At 40.8% G+C, this 23,787-nt stretch overlaps 1 protein-coding gene across 1 annotated transcript; it reads right to left on the reverse strand.

The window, feature by feature from the left end:
* Nucleotides 1-13,452: 13,452 nt before the first annotated feature.
* On the reverse strand, nucleotides 13,453-19,222 carry BTG4 (BTG anti-proliferation factor 4; the record flags this gene model as incomplete). The annotated part of the gene is made up of 4 exons (XM_084894029.1): nucleotides 13,453-13,662; nucleotides 17,145-17,343; nucleotides 17,948-18,085; nucleotides 19,050-19,222. 4 exons carry the CDS (start codon nucleotides 19,220-19,222, stop codon nucleotides 13,453-13,455), a joined length of 720 nt encoding a protein of 239 aa, XP_084750155.1.
* Between the last annotated feature and the right edge of the window lie 4,565 nt (nucleotides 19,223-23,787).

The following is a 23,787-nucleotide window of genomic DNA, read 5'->3' on the forward strand; positions in this document are numbered from 1 at the left end:
GTTCCCTCTGGCAGCAGTGCAGAGGATGCATGGGAGCAAGGCCAGACTGGAGGAGGAAGCCCCATTAGGAGGTTACTGCAGTAATTCAGTCCTTGGCAGACCTCCAGGAAATGAAAATGATTGAGGGTCCTCCCATACATTCTCAGCCTGGTACGGCTTCAGAAACAAAGATGGATATGTTGTAGAAGATTTTGTTTGAAGCCAAGAAATTTACATTCTAGCCCCTGTCCTAGCCGGTTTGGCTCAGTGGATAGAGTTATCACTCTGCAGACTGAAGGGTCCCTGGTTCGATTCTGGTGAAGGGCACATTCTTGGGTTTTAGGCTCAATCCCCAGTAAGGGGTGTGCGGGAGGCGGCCAATCAATGATTCTCTCTCATCATTGATGTTTCCATCCTTCTCTCTGAAATCAATAAAAAATATAAAAATACATAAATATATTCTAGCCCCAACTCAGTTTCACAGATGAACATGAAGGGCCGATACAAGGAGGTGGAAACCATTCCCCCTGCCTGTGCCTCCCAAGAAGAAGGTGGGAAGAGAGCAGGGGACAGGTGAGTCCAGGTGTTAAAGGGGGAGAGGGGGATGGGGAAAGACTAGAAGCTTGAAGATTCATGGTTATTATTTTTCCATTTACAAACAAATCAACTGCCTCGGCTTAGTCATGGATGCCCAGGGGTAAGGGAGACCCATACCTTGAGCAGCTTTGGCATCTTCAACCAGACCACCTGGGGCTGTGAGGAGAAGAGCTTAGGAGCACTAAATGAGCTGCATGTGCTAGCTGGACTCCTCGAGTGGGGGCTGAGAGCCCCAGAGCAGTACTGGCGCCACCAGGAGCAGAAAGAGGTGTAACTGGCAGAACACCTGGGGGATCAGAGCCAGGAGCTCCTCTACACTCCAGGCAAAGATGCCAGGCAGCAGGTAAGGCCCAGAAGCACCTCCTCACATCCCTCCACACCTGTCAGCCCAGATGGCACACATTTCACTTGAAGTGTGGAGCCCTTGTCTCTCCCTGACCTCAGGAATGGAACCCATCTAAGGACAGACAAGGCCCAAAGCTCCCCAGCACTAGGTCTTAGATTTCAGTCACACCTAAGTGTCTCAGCAGGATGAAGAAGTCAGGAGGGACCAACATGAGATGACCCAGCCAGCCCAGGGTTCCTGCCTTCTCTGTGGCCCATTCTTTTGTGCTTCCTGGCCTAAGTAGCTGAGAGCTGTTGAGGACACCTGCATAGTTCTGGAGTCCTGCTGCCTTCCAGAGACAGAGAGGGGAGCTGGAACCCTGAGCCCATAGAATGGCCAAAGTATCCCTGGGCCTAGATACCCAAAGCAGAAATCTTCTGAGTGGTGCTGTCATCCTCAGCTGCCCAGTGAGGACTCTTCCAGCCCTCTGAATGGCTCCTCTCCCTGGCTCCCAGCCAGGCCCTGGCTCTGACCTGGCAGCTTCCCCTGTCCCAATAAACTGTCTTTTCTTCTCCTCCCTACCCCTAGAGGTGGCCACTGCCATACAGCCCCCCACCCCCTTTTTTTTTGTTCCTGCAAACAGACAAAGAGGAGTGGAAATGGGAGGCACAGGTGGCACTGGCCATGTGGAAGTCTTGCAGAGTTTAGGACAGGCAGCAGAAAAGCTCAGACAAGCAGTTAGCCGGCTACAGGGACAGGAGGAGATGTGGCTATAGCAGAGCCCACAGATATGGAACGGTCCCAGGCAGGTAAGGCTCTGAGGCTAAGAGGACCCATGTGGGAAAAGCACACCCTCCCACATCATCAATGTGGCTTTTCAGGGCAGTGGGATAGGTGGGCCCAGGAGTAGTGGGTGGTCTGGGAGGGGCGCAGGAGGAAAGAGAAAGAAGTGCCATTTTAATTTGGACATTACATTTCCTGAGTTCTGGGTGGTTCAGCATCTCTCTGATGAGTTTCAGGTGATGGTGAGGGAAAGACAGATTTCTGGATAAGGCTGTCGGTCAATTGCAGTACCAACAGGAACTGAACCATCTCCAACTCTTGCATGTCCCGGTACTGACTTCTGGACACGGCACAGGTGGCACTGGGCATGAGGAGATCTGTGCGCCCATCTCTGATGAGGGCATCAGAGAGAAGCTCCCAAAGAAGCCATGTGGGACAGTTGCAAACCAAGCATGGAACTAAGATTCTATTTCATCCTGGACTGTTGCTTCTGGAGCCCCCGTGTGTTTGGAGAATTACCCTGGAAACTGATTTTATGGAACAGTCGCCACCAATTCACTCAAGGACCAGGCTGCCTGCCGCCTGCCCACCATTGATCCTATTCCAGAAGAGCCTCGCTGCAGCACTAGTGGAAGCTCAAGACCAAGGCCTAGGATTGGAGAATTGGGGGCCAGGAACAGGTAAGGCAGCTCACTGGTCCCACGCTCCCTTCTGCTGCCAATCTGGGTCATGTTTTGATAAAGTTCTAATACTACAATTAGGGCTTCAGGCACCGTGGAAGTGTGGCCACGATAGGTTCTTTAAAAGGAACACGGAGAAACCCAATGTGTCAGTTATACATTGCTGCATAACAAACTAATCCAAAATCCTGTGGCTTAAAACAGCAAACATTTACTTCCTCACAGTTTTGGTGGGTCAAGAATCTGGGTGCAACTTAGTGAGGACCCTGGCTCGGGGTCTCACACAGACTACATCCAGTTGTCGGCTGGGGCTGCAGTCATCTCCAGATTTACCTGGGGAGTCCAAGTTCACTCTTGTGGCTATTGGCAGACCTCAAGTCCTCACTGGCTGTTGGCCAGAACCATTGATTCCTTGCCACATGGACTTCATAGGGCAGCTCACAACATGGTAGCTGACTGCCTTCAGAGCAAGCAAGTGGAAAAGGGCAGAAGAAGCCGATGGAAACCACAGTCTTGTAATATATTGATCATTTCACCTTTGCCTTATTCTATTCATGAGAAGCGAACCACTACATCTAACCCACATTCGAGGGTTGGGGGGCGGGTATTACACAGGGGCGTGATGCACATGGGGGCATCATGAAGGCTGTCTTAAGAGGCTGTAACACCCCATGCTCCACTTGGCTCTTTTAAACTTTGGCAACAACTCTATGCCTTACTTCTGCAATTATTTTCTTCCCCTCTGTTCAGATACAGGTAAAGTTGACATCATGTGGACCTTACCACTCTTTTCCACCTTGAAGAAACTAGGCATCTGGCCCCAAGCCTACAAAGAGGGAGTTGAACTGAAGGACAAGTACATCATATTACCAATAGCACCCCGAGGAACTGTGAGTTAAACCAGAAGGTGGCTGGCCTTCCCTGAAAAGTCAGGTCTATTTCAACTTACCCATCTCCCAAGTGCAAGAAAACTAATAGAAAATTAATGAATTCTTTTCAGTTGACTATGATCCAGGTCACTAGTAAGCACAGTTCCATGAACATCTTTGAACTTGACCAGAGGTCAGCAAATTATGACCCACAGACCAACTCCAGACTTCTGTCTGATTTTGTATGGCCCACAAAATAAAAATGGCTTTACATTTGTAAATAACACAAAAAAAATGTCAAAAGAAGAATAACATTACCATGGAGTGCTGTATAATATACCATATGCAGGTCTAAATCTTTGGATATATTATTACATTTAATCTTTACAACAACCCAGTGATCTAGTCTATTACTCATTTTATAAATCAGGAAAATGAAGCTTCTGAATAGGTCAAGTAAGTAGTCAAAATTATATTGCTAATTAGGAGTTCAGCTAGAATTCAATCCCAGAGATTTTTACCCCAGAGCCTGTGCTCTCAATGTGCTTCCCCAGATGAAAAATTATCCAACGCTATGAAGGCAGTGCCAACAGGGAGATGCAGACACCATCTGCTGGTGAGTCCTCAGGAAGGCAGGTCACTGTGTATCAGAGAAGCAAGGGGTGATTTTGTAGGAGGATGAGTTCACATGATGATGGGGGATAATAGAGCTAAACTCTGTTTTTGCCTCTTGGCTGGCACAACTTAATACATTTACTCTCTGGCCCTTCACAGAAAATGTTTGCTGATCCCAGAACTTGACTAAGCAGATGATGGGCAGAGAGGTAGACCCTCCTTTGAGAGCTTCCCCCACTACTTCAACCTTCTTTGTCTTACAATGACATTGACTTTATAATGTTGAAAGCAACTTTAAATACACTGTCTTGTTTACACTCAGAAACCTTGTAAGATTGTTACATATTTTTATATAGATGATAAAACTGATGTTCAATGCAGTTAAGTGGCTTTCCCAGGGTCTTACAGAACCTGGACCAGAACTATGGTCATTCTTTTCTATGCCATGCCACCCAAGCCTTCTGTCATTGTGCTTCTCGAGAACAAAATAAAATTAGAAAATGTTTAAAGAGCTAAGTCCCATTAGAGACAATTGTGTGGGGAAGACACTTAATACAGCTAACATTTACTGAGTGCATACTGTATACCAGACATTGTTCTGAATATAATACATTTAATGTCCCAAACAACCTTATGAAATAGAGGAAACACTGTTGCCATCTTTTGGGGACTCTCATTCTGTCATTCTGGCTCCTCTGTTCCAATTGACTGAGACTTAATTCCTTTCCATGAAGATGGGCAGGAAAGCCTAAGGCACAATGCATATGTAGCCCAGGATGATGGATGGGAGGGTAAGAGGATATATGAATGGATGGATGGATAGATGGATGTAAACCTTTTCCCAAGCTGAATTGTATTGTTGCTGTTGTTAATATATCACCACTGCACATAAAAAGTTAGTGAAATCATTACTGGTTTCTCTTGATCTCTGTAGCCCCAAAAAGATCCTTTGAAGGATTTCCCAAAACCTCGGAAAATGCAGAAACAAGAGCTGATAACTGTGCAACCCACAGACCTTTCTGCCTGGAAGTTTGTGGTTTACCAGTATGGCCTATCCATCCTGCACCTCCTCATCCCTCAGCTTCATGTTAAGTATGGTTTCTGGCCTCTCTACGGAGTTGTCATCTTAGAGCCAAGAAGATCAGGTGACTAGGAAGGAAGCTTCGAGGTGGTAGCTTTTACTTTGGATAACGCACCTAGAGCAGGGAACTTTATAGTCTCTCCTTCAAGGGGACTGACAGGAGTCATTTTACCAATCTAAAGTCTCACTTCTCAAATGATATTCACAATAAATACAGTGAATTAAGCACTTTTACATGCCAGGAAATGTTCTAATAGTTTGCATGAATTAACTCTTTTAATTTTCATAAAAACTTTGGTATAGATACTGTTATCTTTTTCTCATTTTAAAATTGATGGGGAATACAGAGTGGTTGAGTAAACCTACCCAAGACCACTCAACCAAAAGTTTAGAGCCAGGTTAGAATCCAGGCATCATGGCTTGGGAGCCCTGATGCCACTCTAGCCTATTTCTATTTAGGAAAGGAGTAAGTTAATTCTTGAAGTTAGCATAAATGTCAAACACGTAACTAAATATTCTTTCCACTTCCCTATAGAGTATATTGAATTGACTTATCCTATTACAATTTAAATTGGCATTCCCATGCATTTACTTCCCATTGGTTTGGTGGTGCTATGTAGCTGAGCTACATGAGAATTTTTAGCAAAAGGATGGGTTTTGTTTTTGTGTCTTTTGTCTCTTATTCTTCCCAATCTCCAGAAACTTCCCTGCAGATTGCTTCCCATCTTCCTGCCAGGAAGCCTCAGACAATGCCTTCCTAGGTTCCTTCTTCTATCAGGTGCTGAAAATTGAGCCCCAGGTGTAGGGTTCTGGAGTTCTCTGGTGTATAGTAAAGACAGAAGGAAAAAAAAGTTATAAAACATGTTTCTATCTCAAATACTGACATATTGCATTCCTTCTTAGAGCAGGGAACTTTCTAAGTTATTTAGCTAAGGCACAATAAATGTCAGCATGTTAAGAGCTTTCTCCAATCAGTAAATTGAATACATCCTGGCTTGCACCCAGTGAATCATAATGGCTTTGGGCCCGTTAATGAATCTCTGTCATTGTTCAAGGCAGGGTTCCAGACTCATTTTTTCTCCTAAGAGTTCTGGTTCCAGGTTCAGGAAATCCTACACAATCAGCATCTTTTTACAGAAAGGGATCTAAATTGTTCCTGTCCTGGTAGTTCCTCAAATGTGTAGATTGGCGGTGCCTCGGTGGAAACTCTAAGCTGGTATATGCAGAGCTGAAACACTGGTGATAGTACATTGGTAAACAAGGATTGTGAGAGGAGGAACTGCTAATCAATGTTAAACAACTAGGACATGGCTTATACTCCACTAAGTAGCTTGTTAGGAGATTTAGTAAATCCAAAAATTACTCATATGTGGTCCTCTCCAGCACTATTGAAAATGATCTTCATGCAATCTATGAAGTAAAATTAATCCCATTTTACTAAAGGGATTCATTTAGTGCTGTGTGTTATGCACTTGGCCATGTGCCTACATGAAATACCCCAGGGAGTAGACACTCTTGTTAGGTACTCATTTTATGAATTAGGAAACTGAGGCCCAGAACTTGTCCAAGATTACATTGTCAGCAAGAGTTTAACTTAAGTCGAGGAGTATTTGACCCACACTCATTTTTTTAACCACTAGTCTGTGCTGCCACCATAGCCGATTCCAGGAACAGTTCTCAGCTGTCTGATTCCAAATTATCTAAGGCTTTTCCAGGCCAACCTATAGCCTCTTAAGAGGATAAATGAGGGAGTTGTTTAAAATCAATTAGGCAAGACACAGATCTGAGAGCCTGATTTCAATAAAGGCATGAAAGACAAAGAGAGCCTGAGAGCCCTCTAAGACAATGGTTCTCATTGTGTGGTCCTTGGGCCTCCTGCATCAACACCAAGGGAGCTTGGTGAAAGTGGAAATGCCGAGGCCGACCTAGAGTCCCAAGAACAGAATCGAGTTTGAGAAATGTTGCATAAGGAGACAGTGACTAGAGGACATTGGTAAAAGAACAGATACTTGAGTAATTTGCTCTGAATTTCCAATGGTTTGTTTTCTGTAAGATGGGGTTGGGTAGCAGAAAATCTGGAGACAATAATTTATTCAGAGAGTTAAAGGACAAATGATTGTTTTAGCTCATCTTCTGAATCTTCACTTCAGTAGCTTCCATTAGCCCAGGGAGTTATTCAAAGTTATTTCAGATTCTATAAAAGTAGGGAATATGAGTCAGTGGAACGGCTGCCTCAAGTGGACATCTCCGTGTTTGGGTATTTTCTCCATTCAGAGTGCCAAAAACACACTGTTTATTGGGACAGAGTGTTTGGCATCTGTGAGAAGCTCTGTCCTGCTGTTGATTCACTGCCTGGCCCACATCACTGCTGAGGACTTCCACCAGAACTCCAATCCCGCCTTCCTGAGGTCATTTTATAAGGTGTTTACAACACACCAGGGCTGTTTGCTTCTCTTTCTCTGTGATGCACACTCTATCTCCCAGGCTCATGAATGATATAAACTTTGCAACATTTCAAATTGACTGAAGTCTCCTTGGTAGCCTATGGTTCTTATTGCCAGGCCAGAAAGATTTCCTGTGGCAGCGTCTAACAAAACGCATGCACCACTCTGTAGGAATTCTGCAGAGAAGTGGTCTTCCTATGAGAACTGCTCCCCGTGGTTATTTCATTGTCAACGCATAAGCCTCTCCATAATTGCAAATGACAGTGGTAACCCATGGTGAGGGCAAATAAACATGATGCATTTCAAACCCCGTTTTTCTTTCAAATATTATTTTAAAGCTTTAATGGCAATTGCCTAAAAGTGGCATTGAACTGCCCCTCACCGTTTCCTTGGCCTGGGGTTAAAGGCCTGTTTTTATATTACTATTTCTGGGAAGCATTCTCTATCACACTGAAAACAGCAGCTTCCTGCTGGACCAAAGTATAAGTGCTATCCTGCTGGGAGAGCAGCCCATCTCCGAATAAGGAGGAGATATTCTCTCTAAACTCCTCGAAAGGAAGGAGTCTCACTTGGAGCCAGAGGCATCAGAAGAGGTACCTAACTAACTTATGTAGCACATGGCCTTGATTAAAGTGGACTTCATCACAAAATAAATGCTTTATTGCATGACCTTGTCAAACACCCTAGGTGGTACACTGCCATGCCACTCTGCCTGCCTCTCAAACCATCTGACAATATTTTTAAAATTCTCTATTCCACAGAGACACAACCATCACATGAACCAATAGAAGCCGCCCTCCAAAAAAAAAATTTTTTTTTTCAAATACAAAACTCAAGTCAAATACCTGCTCAAATTACAAATCCACTGCCAGCCATTTAAACTGCTTCTCACAAGGATGATTCTCTTTATTGTTCTCCAAGATGATTCTCATTCAGGGTTTTATATTACTTTAAAAAGGACTTTTTTAAACTAATATAACACTTGTTACTGAGTCTCTTGAACAATGCAAGGAAGACAAGTTAGTAAAGGAACACTATGTGGGTAGATAATAAATAATGACTAATTAGTGAATGCAGTATCCAATTCATATTCAATGTTTTTTAGCCCAGCAGGTCTTTTGTCATAATTAAATTTATTCACATGGCTGAGATTTAACTCTAACTCCAACCAAAATATTAATGGTAAATTACTTTAGGGGAAATAAGATAAAAAACACTGTGAGACAACATGACAAGGAGATTTACAATTAAGGTATCAAAAAGTTTTAAAGCATGTCTTAAAGAGTTATCTGCTCAGAATCAGCTTACTACATCTAACTTCTCCATTTCAACCATCTCACACTGAACTTCAGTTCTCATTTCTTTACTGCTGGAGTTTGCTCACTTAGTTATTTTAAATAACCATTCAGATTAAATTATTAGATTCTTACATACACACCCCTCCCCCACAATCAATGCATAACATTACAAGATTAAAGACTTCTCCAGTACTTTGAGATGATATGATAAATATTGGAGTATACCCTTAAGAACTTTATTGAACTATTTACATAAATTATTAAATGAATTTCCCAGCGAGTAAAGTGAAGATTAATTATGCCAGCCATGAAAGACTATTTAGGATAGTTAGGCAAAAGTCCAGGGCCTCTAAGAGAGGTGGTAAAGAAAATGCTGTGCAGAAAGTAAAGCTCTCTCCTTTATATTCTTAGTTTTGGCTGAGCAATGACCTACTCAAACATGTTCCAACTTCCTGATTTCTTGGGCCAAACAGAACAGCCAGGGCCCTCCACCTGATTGCATTAACAGCTGCAAGTTTTTAGTAAGCATGCACTTTTTTATGAAAATGCCACAGATTACAAGGCAGGGACCATGTCCTTTTTCCTGCTGTCTTCTGTGTATTTATTGCTGAATTAAATCAATACATGTGAGATTAAGTTTTGATATTTGAGTTATCTTTGAGAAATTAGCTTTTATGCCTACGCATACACACACAATGATAGGCCACTGAGCAGAAAAAGGATAAGAAAACCTTAATAGATCCAGAAGCCATATTTTACTGTTAACAAAAAGAACCCTTTCCCAAAAATATAATACTTAATTGTTTTAAAAGGTGTAGAGAAGAAAACAGAACAGCCAGGGACCTCCGAATCCAAGGCAGCATATGATGGTAAACTCTACAGAGCCTCTTTGTTTTCCATGTATTCCAAATTAGCAATGAACCCCAGCAACCCACAAACACTCGTGAGCACAGACAAAAAGCGCACCACAAATGCCTGCTCTCTTCAGCCAGAGGACAGAGAAAGGAGCAGCCTGCAAAGACAGAAAACCTTTAGACAATGACTGCTTTACTCAGGCAAAATCACAACCCAAAATATAGACAGATACAAAACCCCGCCTCCAACCACACCAAGAAGTTGATTGGGGAGTCTAGACCTACCCCCCCCCCACCAACCCCCCGCCCCCCCCTCCCCCACCCCCCCACTTACCAACCTGTAACGAGGCACCGCAACCTCCTCCTGTGGTGCTGCCAGAAAAGACCAAGTAGCAAGGGGGGGATTTTCATCTTTCATTCCCACAGGGCAGTTACAACCCCCCCTCCCCCAACCCCGTGATGTCAGTGGAGACCATGGGGCAAATCTAGACATCTACTAATAATATGGCAGCAATAAGTCCCCTCACCACCACTTCCCACTTGAGTGGCATCAGCAGAGGCCAAGTAAAGAGTTAGAACTTGCACTGTTCCCTGCTGGTAATAGGACCACCCTCACCAAAGTTTTTAGTAGAAATAACATGAGGAGCTGGGACTTCCATACCAGTCCAAAGTCTATGAGGAATCCCTTCCTGAGATGGCCAGGAGACATGCACAGATACTTCACCGAAGAGGATATATAGATGGTAAATAAGTACATGAAAAGATGTTCGACATCACTAACCGTCAAGGATATGTAAATTAAAACAACAATGATGTGACACTATTTTTGTTTTTTAATTTAAGCCATTCTGGTAAGTGTGAAAAGATAAAGAACAAAGGCAGGCGCAGGAATGGAGAAACTACATCCTGCATATATTTCTGGTGGGAGTAATGGTACAGCCACTCTATAAAACAGTGTGATAGCTTCTTACAAATCCAAACATACAACAACCATGTGACCCATTATTTGCACTCTTAGGCACTTATGGGGCGGGGGGGGGGGGGGGGGGGGGGGGGGGGGATTAAGTTCCCTATCTATGTGCATGAATGTTCATAGTAGCTTTATCCATAATCCCCCAAACTAGAAACAACTCAGTTGTCATCTTTCGACAAGCAAATTGTTAAACAAATCTTGATATATCTATACCATCCTATCTAATAAAGAGAGAATATGCTAATTGACCATCACTCCATCACAAAGATGGCTGCACCCACAGCTGAGGCTGAGTTCCCATAAGGAGCCTTAAAGAGCAGCAGGCACCTGAGGCTACGCCCTCGCCCTCCCCCACCCCCTTGGGGCTTGACAGGGGAATCTCAGGCCCTGCCTCCCACCTGGCAGGGCTTGACAGGGAACCTCAGGCCACGGCCCCCACCCTGAAGGGCTTGACGGGACCTCAAGCTGCGCGCCCTCTTGGTGCGCCCCCCCCCCCCTTCCCCTGGCATCAGGCTGGGATACCTCAGGCCATACCCCCTACCCCAGTGCCAGGCCAGGGGACCTCAGGCCACAACCCCCATTCAGCAGGGCTTGACAGGATACCTCATCTGTGCTCCCTACCCTAGCACCGAGCCAGGGGACCTGAAGCTGTGCCCCCATGCCTGGCTGGGCTTGACAGGGGACCTCAGGCCGTGCCCCCCCCCCCAGCCAGGCTTGATGGGGGACCTCAAGGTGCACCCCCAGTGCTGAGTTGGAGAAACTCAGGCTGTGCCCCTGCCCAGTGGGGCTTGACAAGGGACCTGAGGCTGCACCCACATCCTGGTGCTAGGCTAGGGGACCTGGTGGGCCTTGATGGAGGACCTCAAGGCACGCCCCCTGCTCCAGTCTGGGCTGGGGGACCTTAGGCCACACACCCCTCCTGGCACCGGGCCAGGGGACCTGAGGCTACAGCTCCTGCCCATTAGGGCTTGACAAGAATGGCTGGGTCTGGATCTAACCCAACGGGGTGGGGAGGGCCTGCTTGGGTCTGGGTTCCATGGTTTGCCCCAGACTCTGACAGGAAGATTTTACTAATTTTCTTTCATCTCTGACATTTCTATTATAAAGGGCAAATAGCAATATTAAATTATTTCCTCTAATTAGTCCCCTTTTATTGTGCACAAATTTCATGCACTGGGTCACTAGTGATATATAATAAGGAACAAACTACTGATACATGCAACTACCTGGGTGAATCTCCAGAGAACTTTGCTTAGTGAAAAAAGTCAGTCCCAAAAGGTTACCTACATATAATTCCATTTATAATATTCTTGAGGTGACAAAATTATAGAAATGAGGAACAGGTTAGTAGTTGTCAAGGGGGTTAAGGAAGGGATGAGAGTGGGAGGGAAGTGGGTATGACTATTAAAGGCAACAAGAGAGATGCTGGCTGGCGATGCAAATGCTCTGTATCTGGTTGTGATATTATAGTTTCACAAAATGTTAGCACTGGTGGAAACTGGGTAAAGGGTGTGCAATATCTTCTCTTTCTTAACTGTAAATAAATTTACAATTATCTCAAAAATTTTAACTTTTAAAAAAGGAAAGCTGCTAAACAAAATCCAGTTCACCAAAATAGATTTCACAGTATAGGAAAGTTTATTGATGAACATTGAATCAGTTTTAACATTAGAACTAAGGAAAAAACTATAGGAATAATTGTTTTAGGTCAGAACATAAATGTTAAACTGACATTAAAAAGGTCACATGTTTGAAACTTGCCAAGAGAGTAAATCTTAAAAGTTGTCATCACATGAAAAATTTTGTAACTATGTTATGATGGTGCATGTTAACTAGACTTATTGTGGTAATGATTTCACAGGGTATACAAATATCCAAATCATGTTGTACACCTGAAAATAATATATTGCTATCTGTCAATTACACCTCAGTTTAAAAAAAATGAGATGGAAAATAAGGGACAAAATAAAAATAAGAGTGCTAATTTCTACAGCTTACATAGCAACAAATAACCAATACTGTATAAGTTTTTTAAGTTTTAAAGATTATTCCAACCTCTTGGCGTTTTCCTTTAAAAAAAATTATATATATATATATATATATATATATATATATATATATATATATATATATAAAGAAATCTTTCAGGAAACAAGATACTTTGTGATAGAAAAGCTGATGGATATTTCAACAATTCTGTTTCACTTTAATTTGTTTTGCTAAGATCAAATAAAATTAAATCCAAATATTTATAAGTGGCTTCTGTAGTATGGTTTTCTTGTTATGTTGTGTGTTTAGATTCTTACTTCTGTCTATAGAAGAGGATGACTGGAATGATGGTCACCATTTCATGTGAATAATGGTAATTTCTGGCTGGACATAATCACTTTTAATTTTCTACTTAGCTTGAATTTTTATGATGAGTATGTATCACTCTTACAAAATAAGTCATAATTATTAAGTCTATTAAGAGGTTTAGAAATAAAAACAATTTTTTTAAATAAAGGGAATTATCTATTTTAAAGAGCAATTTTCAAACAAGCTCTCACTAGCTTTATGAAATGAGTGACAGCAGATAATAGAGTAGAACTAGAAAACTATATTATGAGGCTCACTCTTCCCTAAATGAAGTTTTTGTTTTTTTTTTAATGGCTAATAAACTTAAAAATTTTCTTGCAACAAACTGAACGAGGAATATATTAAAAACAACACATTTATTTAAACCGTTACTTTTCATAATTCATTAAATCTTATCACAGGTTAATATCTTCATTCTATTACCTTCAGGATACATTCATTAGTGTTATATAAAACTTCATATAAAATTAAATAAGAATTAAAAGTGAGAGGATTCACCATCATGCATCCTGGTCTCTGTTACTTTTTCTATTTCATGAGCCTGCCAACCTCAGACTAGTTTTGTTTTAGAGACAATAAAGTGGCTCCTCTGAGCGCTATGGCACTGAGCACGCAGCCACTGCCTTACGGTTGGTGTTGACCCAGTGGTACCTGTCCACCTGGCACACAGCCCCAGACTTATGGCCCTTGGGGTTCTTGTGCAGCATGTGATAAGCATTTTTCAGGTGGCCCAGACGGCCATCCACTATGTTCTTTTTGGGAGGGATTTGGAACCAAGTATGAAAGGGCTGTTTTAAGTTTTCAACCTAGAAAAAAAAAAAGAAAAGGATAAAATGATGGCATAAAGATATTTTTAAACTATTATAACAAGCTAGCTCTAAGGTTTAAATAAAACTTATAACTCAGAAATTAAATGTTTCCAAAAGCATAGGAAGTACAAATAAAGAGAAGTGGATAATCATATTTGGAAAATTGGCTAGCATTTTCGAGGGTACAAAGCAAGTCAATTTCATACCTTTAAATAAAAGTATTTTTTAATTCAAATAAAAATTTAAAAACACATTTATGCAAATGTCTATATATTTGTATGCTCTCCCCTACCTCACTCCACCTCACTGGTGGAACCCAAAACAGTCTATTCATGATCTCTGGGTGGAGGTCTAGAAATATCCATTTTAAACATATCAAGTGACCAATACAGATATTTTGTAGAATATACTCTGAAAGGATATTGCTCTCTAAATGGAAGCATAAATTTCTAAGCATAAAAATAGAATTAGCTCTCAGGATGGGGGGAAATATCAGCCAACAGGATGGCAGGCTGCAAAATAGTGTGTGAGTGAGAGCATGGATGTGCATGGAGTGTCTGTATTTGTAAATGACAGACAGCTATATTCCATGGTACTGGTGAACCAGGCTCCTCTGGCTGGGCAGCCTCTACTATTGCTGAAATCTCTTCTGAGCAGCTGACTCTGCCATAGAGATTATGCCATCTTGAAGGGGAGAGCAGCTGTGATCAAAAGCCCAGTCTTACCTTCAACTGGGGAGACCTCGGATACCTCCTGGGACCCTACAACCACATCAGCTATGAACCCACGAACACCAAGATTCCAGCCTCCCCAGCCACAGGAGCCTAAAAAGTTTGTCCAGGGGAGACAAAGTGGCATCAAATATGCAGATGGACCCTGCACCTTCTGACAGAGCAGATAGAAGGAACAGCTGAATTGAACAACATCTACCTGGAATTGGTGAATTAAACATAGCTGATGGCCCTGGCTGATTTGGCTCAGTGGATAGATGTTGGCCTGCTGACTGAAGGGTCACAGGTTCAATTCTGGTCAGGGGCATGTACCTTGGTTGCAGGCACATCCCAGTGGGAGTGTGAAGGAGGTGGCTGATCAATGTTTCTATCTCATCAATGTTTCTAACTCTCTATTCCTCTCCCTTCCTTTCTGTAAAAATAAATAAATAAATAAATAAATATAAATAAAATATATAGCTGATGAGGCAATCCATAAACAGAAAGGTTAGAGATAGCCTGGAAATATCCTGAAAATAGCTCTGCCTCCTAAGATTCAGCTGGATGTTTATTGTTTGCATTTTTTGGATTCACTGTTGGTTTTGGGGGTTTTCTCCCTATATATACATATCATGTACATATACATATACATATACATATACATATACATATACATATACATATACATATATTTTCCCCCTTTTTTTTCTTCTTTTTTCTCTTACATTTTTTCTTTTCGCAATATCATTTTTGCACTATTTTTTCTCCCCTAATTCTCTTTTCTCTGGTGGTCACCTTTATTTCAGGTTATTGGTATTTGTGTTTGGTGCCCTGTGTATTGTGTCTTGTCATGTTGTATTTTATGCCTTTAAGTCAATGCAGAAGAGAGTGAGCTACATAACCAGAAACCATGAAAGGAGTGAACATGGGGAGACAAAAAACCAGCCCCCATACAAAAAAAAAAAAAAAAAAAAAGAGGAGGAATCACTGGAAGAGAAAGTAAATGAAATTGAGGCAAGCAATATGTCAGAGAAAGAATTCAGAGTAATGGACATAAGACGCTGAAAAGGATGGAAGACAAAGTCAACAATATATGTAAGAACCAGGAGGAAATGAAGAACCAAGAAGAAATGAAGAATGACATCTACACAATGGAATACTAAGCCACTATAAAGTAGAAGGAACTTTTACCATTTGCAACAGCATGGATGGAACTGGAGAACATTATGCTAAGCAAAATAAGCTAGTCAGAAGATAAATATCACATGATCTCACTCACATGTGGGATATAATGATCACCATAATTTGATGAACAAGAATAGATCCAGAGACAAATGGCAGGGAATGGGAGGCAGGGGGTAGAGAGCAACCAAAGGACTTGTATGCATGCATATTAGTGTAACCAATAGACAGACACTGTGGCAGTGTGGGATTTCGTGGGATGGGAATGGCTGGGGGGTGGGGCAGGGGGTTAAGCAGGGAAAAGGGAGACATATCATGTATAAAACTTTAGACAATAATTTAATTAAGAAATCAATTAAAAATAGAATTAAGGGCAAATATTTCACTATATAGTTTTAAACTTTTATATATATAGAACTATGTACAAACTATATATATATAGTTTAGAAAACTAAACAAGCTAGAGAAATATTTTTCAGTAAAGTGACAAGTTAAAATACTCTTCAAGTACATTCATTCCCTATAAACATATATTTAATCTACTTAAATGATAAGTAGATAAAAAAGAGGAAATTCATTAAGACAGTAAATACCTAAAACATTTGGGGACATGGAGATTTTTAATTTTTAACATTTAATAATATCTGTAATAGTATTGTTATCAAAACTATTTTTAAGTGAGAATACTTAATTTTAGAAAAAATGGTAAACATTTTCACTTAAAGCTGGTTAAACTACAAATATAATTTTCTAACAGGTACTTTGGCTGTACATTGAGAATGAGTAAAATGTCCATACACTTTAATGACCCAGCAATTCCATGTCTGAGAATCAAATCTCCAGAAATAATTTAAAATTCAGACATTTCTGTATGAATTATCAGTTTTTTTTAATATAACAATGTGGAAATAGTTAATCTAGATATCTGCCAATAATAAATTGAGTAAATTACTAGGAAAGCAAATGAATATTAAAAATTTAAGTCTTTAAATTCTTTAATATGTGAATACATAAGTGATTATTTTAAGAAAACATTCAAGTATACACCTACAAAGTGTCAACACAGATCTCCCTAGATCAGTGTTTTTCAAACTGTGGATTAGTGAATCATGAGATCCATTCAGGTGGTTGAAATCAATTTAATTTAATTCAAAGTGTTGGGAACATTGTTCCTACTAAGGGTAAGTGGTGTTTCATAAAACTTTCTAACATATAGCGATGCATGTCTTTCTATGGGTTGTGGTTAAAGAGAAGAAGAAAGCCCACTAATTTTAATATTTAATTCTGAAGAAATTTAGGTGAAAGGAAATTTATTTCCTTATACTATATGGAAAAATGGGACTGCAAACAATAGTATAGGTCCTAGTCATTCAGCCAAGTAGATGAACTACATATAAAAAAACAAACAAACCAAAAAATCCCAAAAAAACATTTTACCAGAATATTAATATTGTGATTTTAAACTTTGTGGTTTTGTTTTGTTTTACCATGTTTTCCAATTATTGTTTCTTTGCTTTTACAGTTAGCAAATTCTTTTAAAATCAGAACAGGCATTAAAGTAGATAGAAGACTTGGAATACACTTTACCTGATAAATACTCTTCGGATTGCTGACTTTAGGAATTAGCCGGGGCTCTTTGTTACAACTTTCTTCATCGGAAGAAGTGCCTGAGGAGTAGTCTAGTGAGGCTCTACTGACAGCATCCAGGACTTTTTGGGAAAGCTCCCATTCCTTCCATCTGCCTTTGAAAGAAGCAACTGTAAATGGGCGATTTTTCTCACCATACCTAAGTAGGAAAAGAAAATAAAGTTATTTGTTTAGGATTCAATGTCTCACAGCTTATCTCTAATTTCTTCTGGAGACAACTCACTAACTTACAAAAAGAGTTATTCTGAAAAACAAATTGAAATGACTTGACAGCAAGGCAAGTTGACAAACATTACAACCTTCAGCTACTGCCCTGTTGTAATTGGTGAGAGATTGATAGCATTGTTGTAATTGATAGCATAAGAGCTATGTTGGTTAACTGCTCAGAAAAAGACAAAGACTCGTTTCTTTTGTTTGAACTGTTGGGCTGAATTGCTCCATGGTAGATAACTCCTCCTCCCCCTTCATATGGCCTGCAGGACTTAGATATTATAATCTACTATTGGCAGGGATTAAAATCAAATTTCAACTATTAGGCAAAATTGTTGTGCTTCCCACTCCTACTGGAAATCTGCACTGTCTAATCAAGTTTGCAACTAAAACCTTAACCAACCATTGCCCTGGCTGTTAGCCCAGGGCTTTGAGCACCATCTTTCACAAACATGCACAGAACTGACTAAATAGCCTAAGGTTTCCCCCTGCCAGAGGGAACACAGACTCTTACTTCCAACGAGATTACTCACCTACAGCAAACTTCAAAGGGATCTATCCATATGGTCATCTCCTTTGGAAGTCCCAGGTGAGAAAATTTTACATTACTTTCAGCACAAGCCCTCTGTAGAATGGGATCTTTATTCTGATTATTGTTTATCCTGATACACCTTAAAAAGCAAGAAAAGGGAAACAAAGGCGTGTCCTCGGGTGCTTTAGCAGGAGAATCAGAGAAACTATCAGGCATGGAGGTCACCATTACCAGCCACTTCAAGGGCACAGACAGGCATTGTGAGAACAACCACACTCTGTTTTAATTAGGATTTATTAAGAAATATGGTTCTAGGCTTCTGTTGCAAAACACAAAGTTCCCACCTCACCCCTGCTTTCTCTTGAAGCATCCACCTTATATGAATATGAAAACTCCTGTTTGAGATTTTAACCCTGCTAATTGACTTCTGTAAATTCTTGCTTGCTAAGACTACTCCCACTTCAGCTAGGCCATGAAACCTTCCCTAGACAAGGTTATCAGTGCTGGCGCCAGGCTAGGCTTCTGGTTGATGTCTCAAAACCCAGCACATACGGGCTCTTTAAGAACGTGCAAAAGGGGCCGGAAACACTCCATATTTGGGAGACAAAGAAGGTAAAATCATATAAATAGGGAGAATTCCTGCATGTTGAGGCCCAGAATTTGAGAGACATTTTCCTCTGGGAAATGACCGGCATGTAATAAATGTAACTCCATCTTTCTAAGTATTGCTTTGTTCTTCTTCGGTTTTCTGTAACACTCTCACCCCTTCCCCACCTTCTAGTTTACAAATAAGAGTAAAACATCAGCTTTTCTCACAGCAGCTCAGAATGCGAGTTGCATCACTGTCACACAATTAATTCACCAAGCGTCCACGGTGTATCTTTCATCGTAAATACAAGTTAGAAATTGCTTAATCCACCTCACATAAGGGGGTTTGTGCTATAATATTCAACTGCACCATCACTAAGTATCTTTTTTTCAAGCAAGGCCACCTTCAAACGAATAAATCCGCGTCCACAAAACTGGCATCCCTCATAGACTGCCAACAAAACTATTGCCGGTGCCTGTTCCTCCCCTTCCCCATTCCACACACAAGCGCTCACCTGAAGGCTTGCCCTTTAGAAGGACACTCAGAATGCCAGTGGCTTCTGTATGTTTTAAACAAGATAGTCATCAGCTTTTCTGCGAAGTTTTCTACTTGCTGTTTACTCAGTTTATTATGCTTTTTCACCAGTCTTGTGACAAAGAAAACTGCTGTTGCGATTTCATCTCTCATGATTCCAGGAAAAAAAAAAGTCTATGAGGCCTGCAACCTTTAAAAGGAAGCAAGAATAAATTAAATAGAACCAAGAGCCTCACTTACCAACATGTAATTACTATTTGGTAATTGGATATGCCTTAAATTTTAATTAGAAATTATTTGCTAGTTTTTAATAAATAAGCACATGAGTAGCATCAATCAACAAAACAGGCAAAAAGACCACCTCTTCAACTAGCTAGTTTTTAACGAACTTCAAAGGAAAAATATATTTTTAAAGCTATGTAATACACTTAGGAACCAATAAAACATCATTATGCAACTTAAAAGAAAAAGTCTTTATATTGGGCAGTAATTACACCAAGCCCCACTTTTAAGAAACATTATTTCTAAAGAGCAAAAACGTTTTAAAACGTGGCTCTCCGTTTGCATGCTTTAAATAAAAGTCAATATTAATAAAAAATATTGTACTTGCCAGCGAGAAATCTTCAGCCCCAACAAAAAGTGGGCCAGAGTCAGAAGACCAACTCCGCTTTCAGTTTCCAACTCTCACTCACACTTGTGCTGTTAGTCTCAAGTGGAACTTTATATTAGCCTGGGCCCCAACACCTGGTGGGTGTTTAGCCTTACACAGGTGCTGTCATTTTGGATGCTCAGCTTTTTTCAAGGTCCCCGTGAAATCGCTCCTTGTCTACGTAAATAGGGTTCTTTGCTTAAAGATTTTCAAACTGCATCTGTAACTTCCATTGCACTTTTTAAGTCCCATCTGATAAGTTGAGAATCAAGCCTTCTCCTTCCATATGCTAATATCCTACATTCCAATAATTTTCACCTCTCATTATAACTGTCACCATATTAAAGAGTTTTGTCTTGAATCTTTTATAAAACTTACAACTTTCTCTGAACAGTCATATGTTGACTACAGACATTACTTACTGCAATGTTTATTTGAGAAACAAGTGGAAGAGATTTCAGAGTTTATCAGCCTCACTAGTTCTCAAAGTGTGGGCCCATCTGGTTTAGGTCCACCCTGCTACAGTAGAGCATGAACAGACTGTCAAATTACAGCAGGAAGGCTGGGGAGTGTTGGGGAGAAGGAGTAGGAGAGAGAGATCAACCAAAGGACTTGTATGCATACATTTAAGCTCGGCCAATGGACACAAGACACTGCGGGGGCGGGGGAGGGGGGTTGGAATGAGGGCATGTGACAGGGGTTGGGGGAGGCTGGGGAAAGGTCAATGAAAAAAAAAAAAGAAGATGTATGTACTAGTATATGTAATACTTTAAACAATAAAAAAGCATATATATATATATATATATAGGCAGAACTTTGGACCTTGGACTGGGTCTACTGAGTCAACACTTCTAAAAACAAGGCCTGGAAACCAGTGCTAGTTAACTACGTAGTTAACTGTTAACTGTTAACAAGTTCTCCCAGGTGGGCCTTGTACCTTTAAAATGTCAGAACCACCACACCTGACATATAGATCTTGAAACACCCACCATAAGTGCTCATTCCGGTTCTGATCAGCGAAAATGGATTTCACTCTCTGACAAGGAAGCCCATTTCCTTTCTAAACAGCTCCAAACACCAAGTGGTCCTCTCTCCCTGTGAGGAGCCAAATCCTCCTCTTTGCTTCTCTATCTAAGCAGTCTCATTCTTCCCTTTGGAGTGTGTCTCATCCTCCACCACGTGATCACACTTTAAATACTAGCTATTCAGCCTGTACTGAGTCTCCTCCGAGAGGACTACTACTCTCAGCGAGGACTACTACTCTCAGCGTTTTAACAGTTCTTGCATGAGACATGTTACTCAGCCTTCCCCACTGGGTGCTCCCCACTGGCTGGGTTTCAGGTGAGTCAGTGATCCTCTGAGAATGTGGAGCCCACGTGCACACAGCACTCCAGGTGTGCTCCATCACCCAGGACCACGTGGGACTGTCGCCGCCCTTGCTCTAAGCCCTGTATTTCTACAGCGCAGCTTCAGGTCACATTTACCTTGGTGGCAAGTAGCATCACCCCACTGCCTCACACTGAACTTGCAAGTAGTCTTTTTTTTTTTTTTTAATATATTTTATTGATTTTTTTACAGAGTGGGAGAGAGATAGAAATGTCGATGAGAGAGAAACATCGACCAGCTGCCTCTTACACACCTCCTACTGTGGACGTGCCCGCAACCAATGTACATGCCCCTGACCGGAATCGAACCTGGGACCTTTCAGTCCGCAGACCGAGGCTCTACCACTGAGCCAAACCGGTTTCGGCGCAAGTAGTCTTTTTTGACCAATGCTATTGTTTCGTCACATCTTTATCTTCTTGCACAGTGCAATGTTGAAGAATACGGGCTTGGGCTTCGGAGTCAGACCTGGGTGTGAAGTCAGACCTCTGTGTGAACGGCAGCTTTACAACTCAGAAGAGGAGGTCTGTGAAACAGCAATCTTCTAGGACAGTGGTTGGCAAACTCATTAGTCAACAGAGGCCAATATCAACAGTACAACAATTGAAATTTCTTTTGAGAGACAAATTTTTTAAACTTAAACTTCTTCTAATGCCACTTCTTCAAAATAGACTCGCCCAGACCATGGTATTTTGTGGAAAGTCACACGCAAGGGGCCAAATAGCTGCAGCTCTTATCTCAGTCTGTTTCCAAGAAACTCAATCTGTTACAGTTTGTACCAGGAATGTGTTTTTTTCTTTTTCTTCTTCTTTGTGTGTGTGTGTGTGTGTGTGTGTGTGTGTGTGTGTACCAGGAATGTTAGAAGGAAGCCTGATATGGATGGCTTCTGGCACACTGGAGTGATGTAACTGTTAAAACTCCTTATCTTGGATGCTTAAGATGAATGAAAATGATAATATAAGGACTGTGGAAATGGGTGGCAGAATCATCTAATAATGACATGATTTAATAAGGCTAGTTCAATTCAGTAAGTACCTAAGTATCTTGGATACCCAGAACATATAAAAATAAAATCAAGGTGTGACTAGGACCTTTAAGATCTTCCGCATCCACAGCATCTTGTTTATTTCAGCTTTCTGGGATGTATCAATATTTCTCCTGGCCCTTACTCAATTGCATGGGTTTCCAAATTGCTGCAATTTGGAATCACCTGAATATCTTTTAAAAATACTGATGCCTGACTCCTACCCACAGACATTCTGATTTAAGTCGGGTAGGAGGGTTTTAAAAGCTCCCCAAGTAATGGGCATCAGGATTTTAAAAGCTCTCCAAGTAATGCTAATGTGCAGTAAAGGTGAAAAATCCTTAAGAGAGATCTCTCCTAGTTGTCAAAGAGACTGCAAATGTATTCTACACTTCTGATTGCTTACTAATGCCTGAAGCTTAACAAAGATTATTATGACAAATATGCATTTCACCTTTTTATTCTTTTCTAGCCTTTGCTGGGATAACTTTTGAAAAGATTGCTTTTTAAATTTATATTGGAAATAACAAAGTTGAAAATCGGGACAATGCTCATATATTGCTGAAATAAACTTTGCTTCAGAACTAAAGGAAACATATGCATTAGCACATACTCAAATGTTTCCTTTTCAAATGATTAATGTTTGTACTTATAATATTAAAATACTGTCAGGTATTTAATAATTCTTTGATTATTTCACCTTCCACAATGGCGTACTGTTCTACTGCACTTTGAGTGAGTGAATCATGTTAACTGATAAGGCTTTGAACCCTCTCCTGGCATAATTTTTTGCAACAGGCCCAGGCAGGCCTTGGAAGTATGAATAGAACTGTAGGATACCAATGTACTTAGATTTCAGGAAAGAACAATCAAAGAGAAACTAAACATCACGCAAGACTTCCTTCAGTTACTTGCTTATGATGATTTTAAACACCTTGTTTAAATCATCTCCTACACATGAATGACAACTATACCTTCTGTTATAATTAATATTCACTCTGTGACTATTTAATGACTCTGTAATAGATACTGTGTTACCCCTCAAAAAATAAAAAGAAAATAGAAATAAAGTCAGAAAAATGTTTGTCATAAATAAAGCACTTGTATGGTAACTTTATGAAAAAGAAGCCATGATGTAAGACACTGCTAAGTGCCATGGAGTTGGGAGAAAACCAACTGCCTTTTCAGAGGTTAATAATCTAGAGTAGGGAGTCAAATATGTACACAAGTGCTATTTGGATACAGAGTTTGAGAAATAGGATACCCCAAATTACTCCATGTTTCAAGCATTAGTAACCAAGACAACAATGTCATCATTGAAATAATCAAGTTCAGCCGAAGAGCTAGTATAAATGGAATGATGTTTGGTTCCAGTTGAGGTATACTGAGTTTTTTTATGACAATGAAACACCCAGATAGTGATGTCCACTGAACGGATACAAGAAGTTAGCAGAAGGTCTTGACGGGGCCAGCCCAAGCCAGCCTCCTACTTAAATGGAATAGAAAATGGCTGCTGACATGTGAAGACTAAAAACAGCTCTTCTGTTGTTTTTGTGTGATGTCTAAAATTCCTGTTATAAGACATTGTCTTTCCAGGATTTCCTTTGGAAAGTGCCAAATGGGTTACCCAAAGTAGAACAAGAGGCTCATGCTCTTTCCAGA

Source organism: Pipistrellus hanaki, assembly GCF_964339955.1.
Source record: "Pipistrellus hanaki genome assembly, chromosome: 9".
NCBI lineage: Eukaryota > Metazoa > Chordata > Mammalia > Chiroptera > Vespertilionidae > Pipistrellus > Pipistrellus hanaki.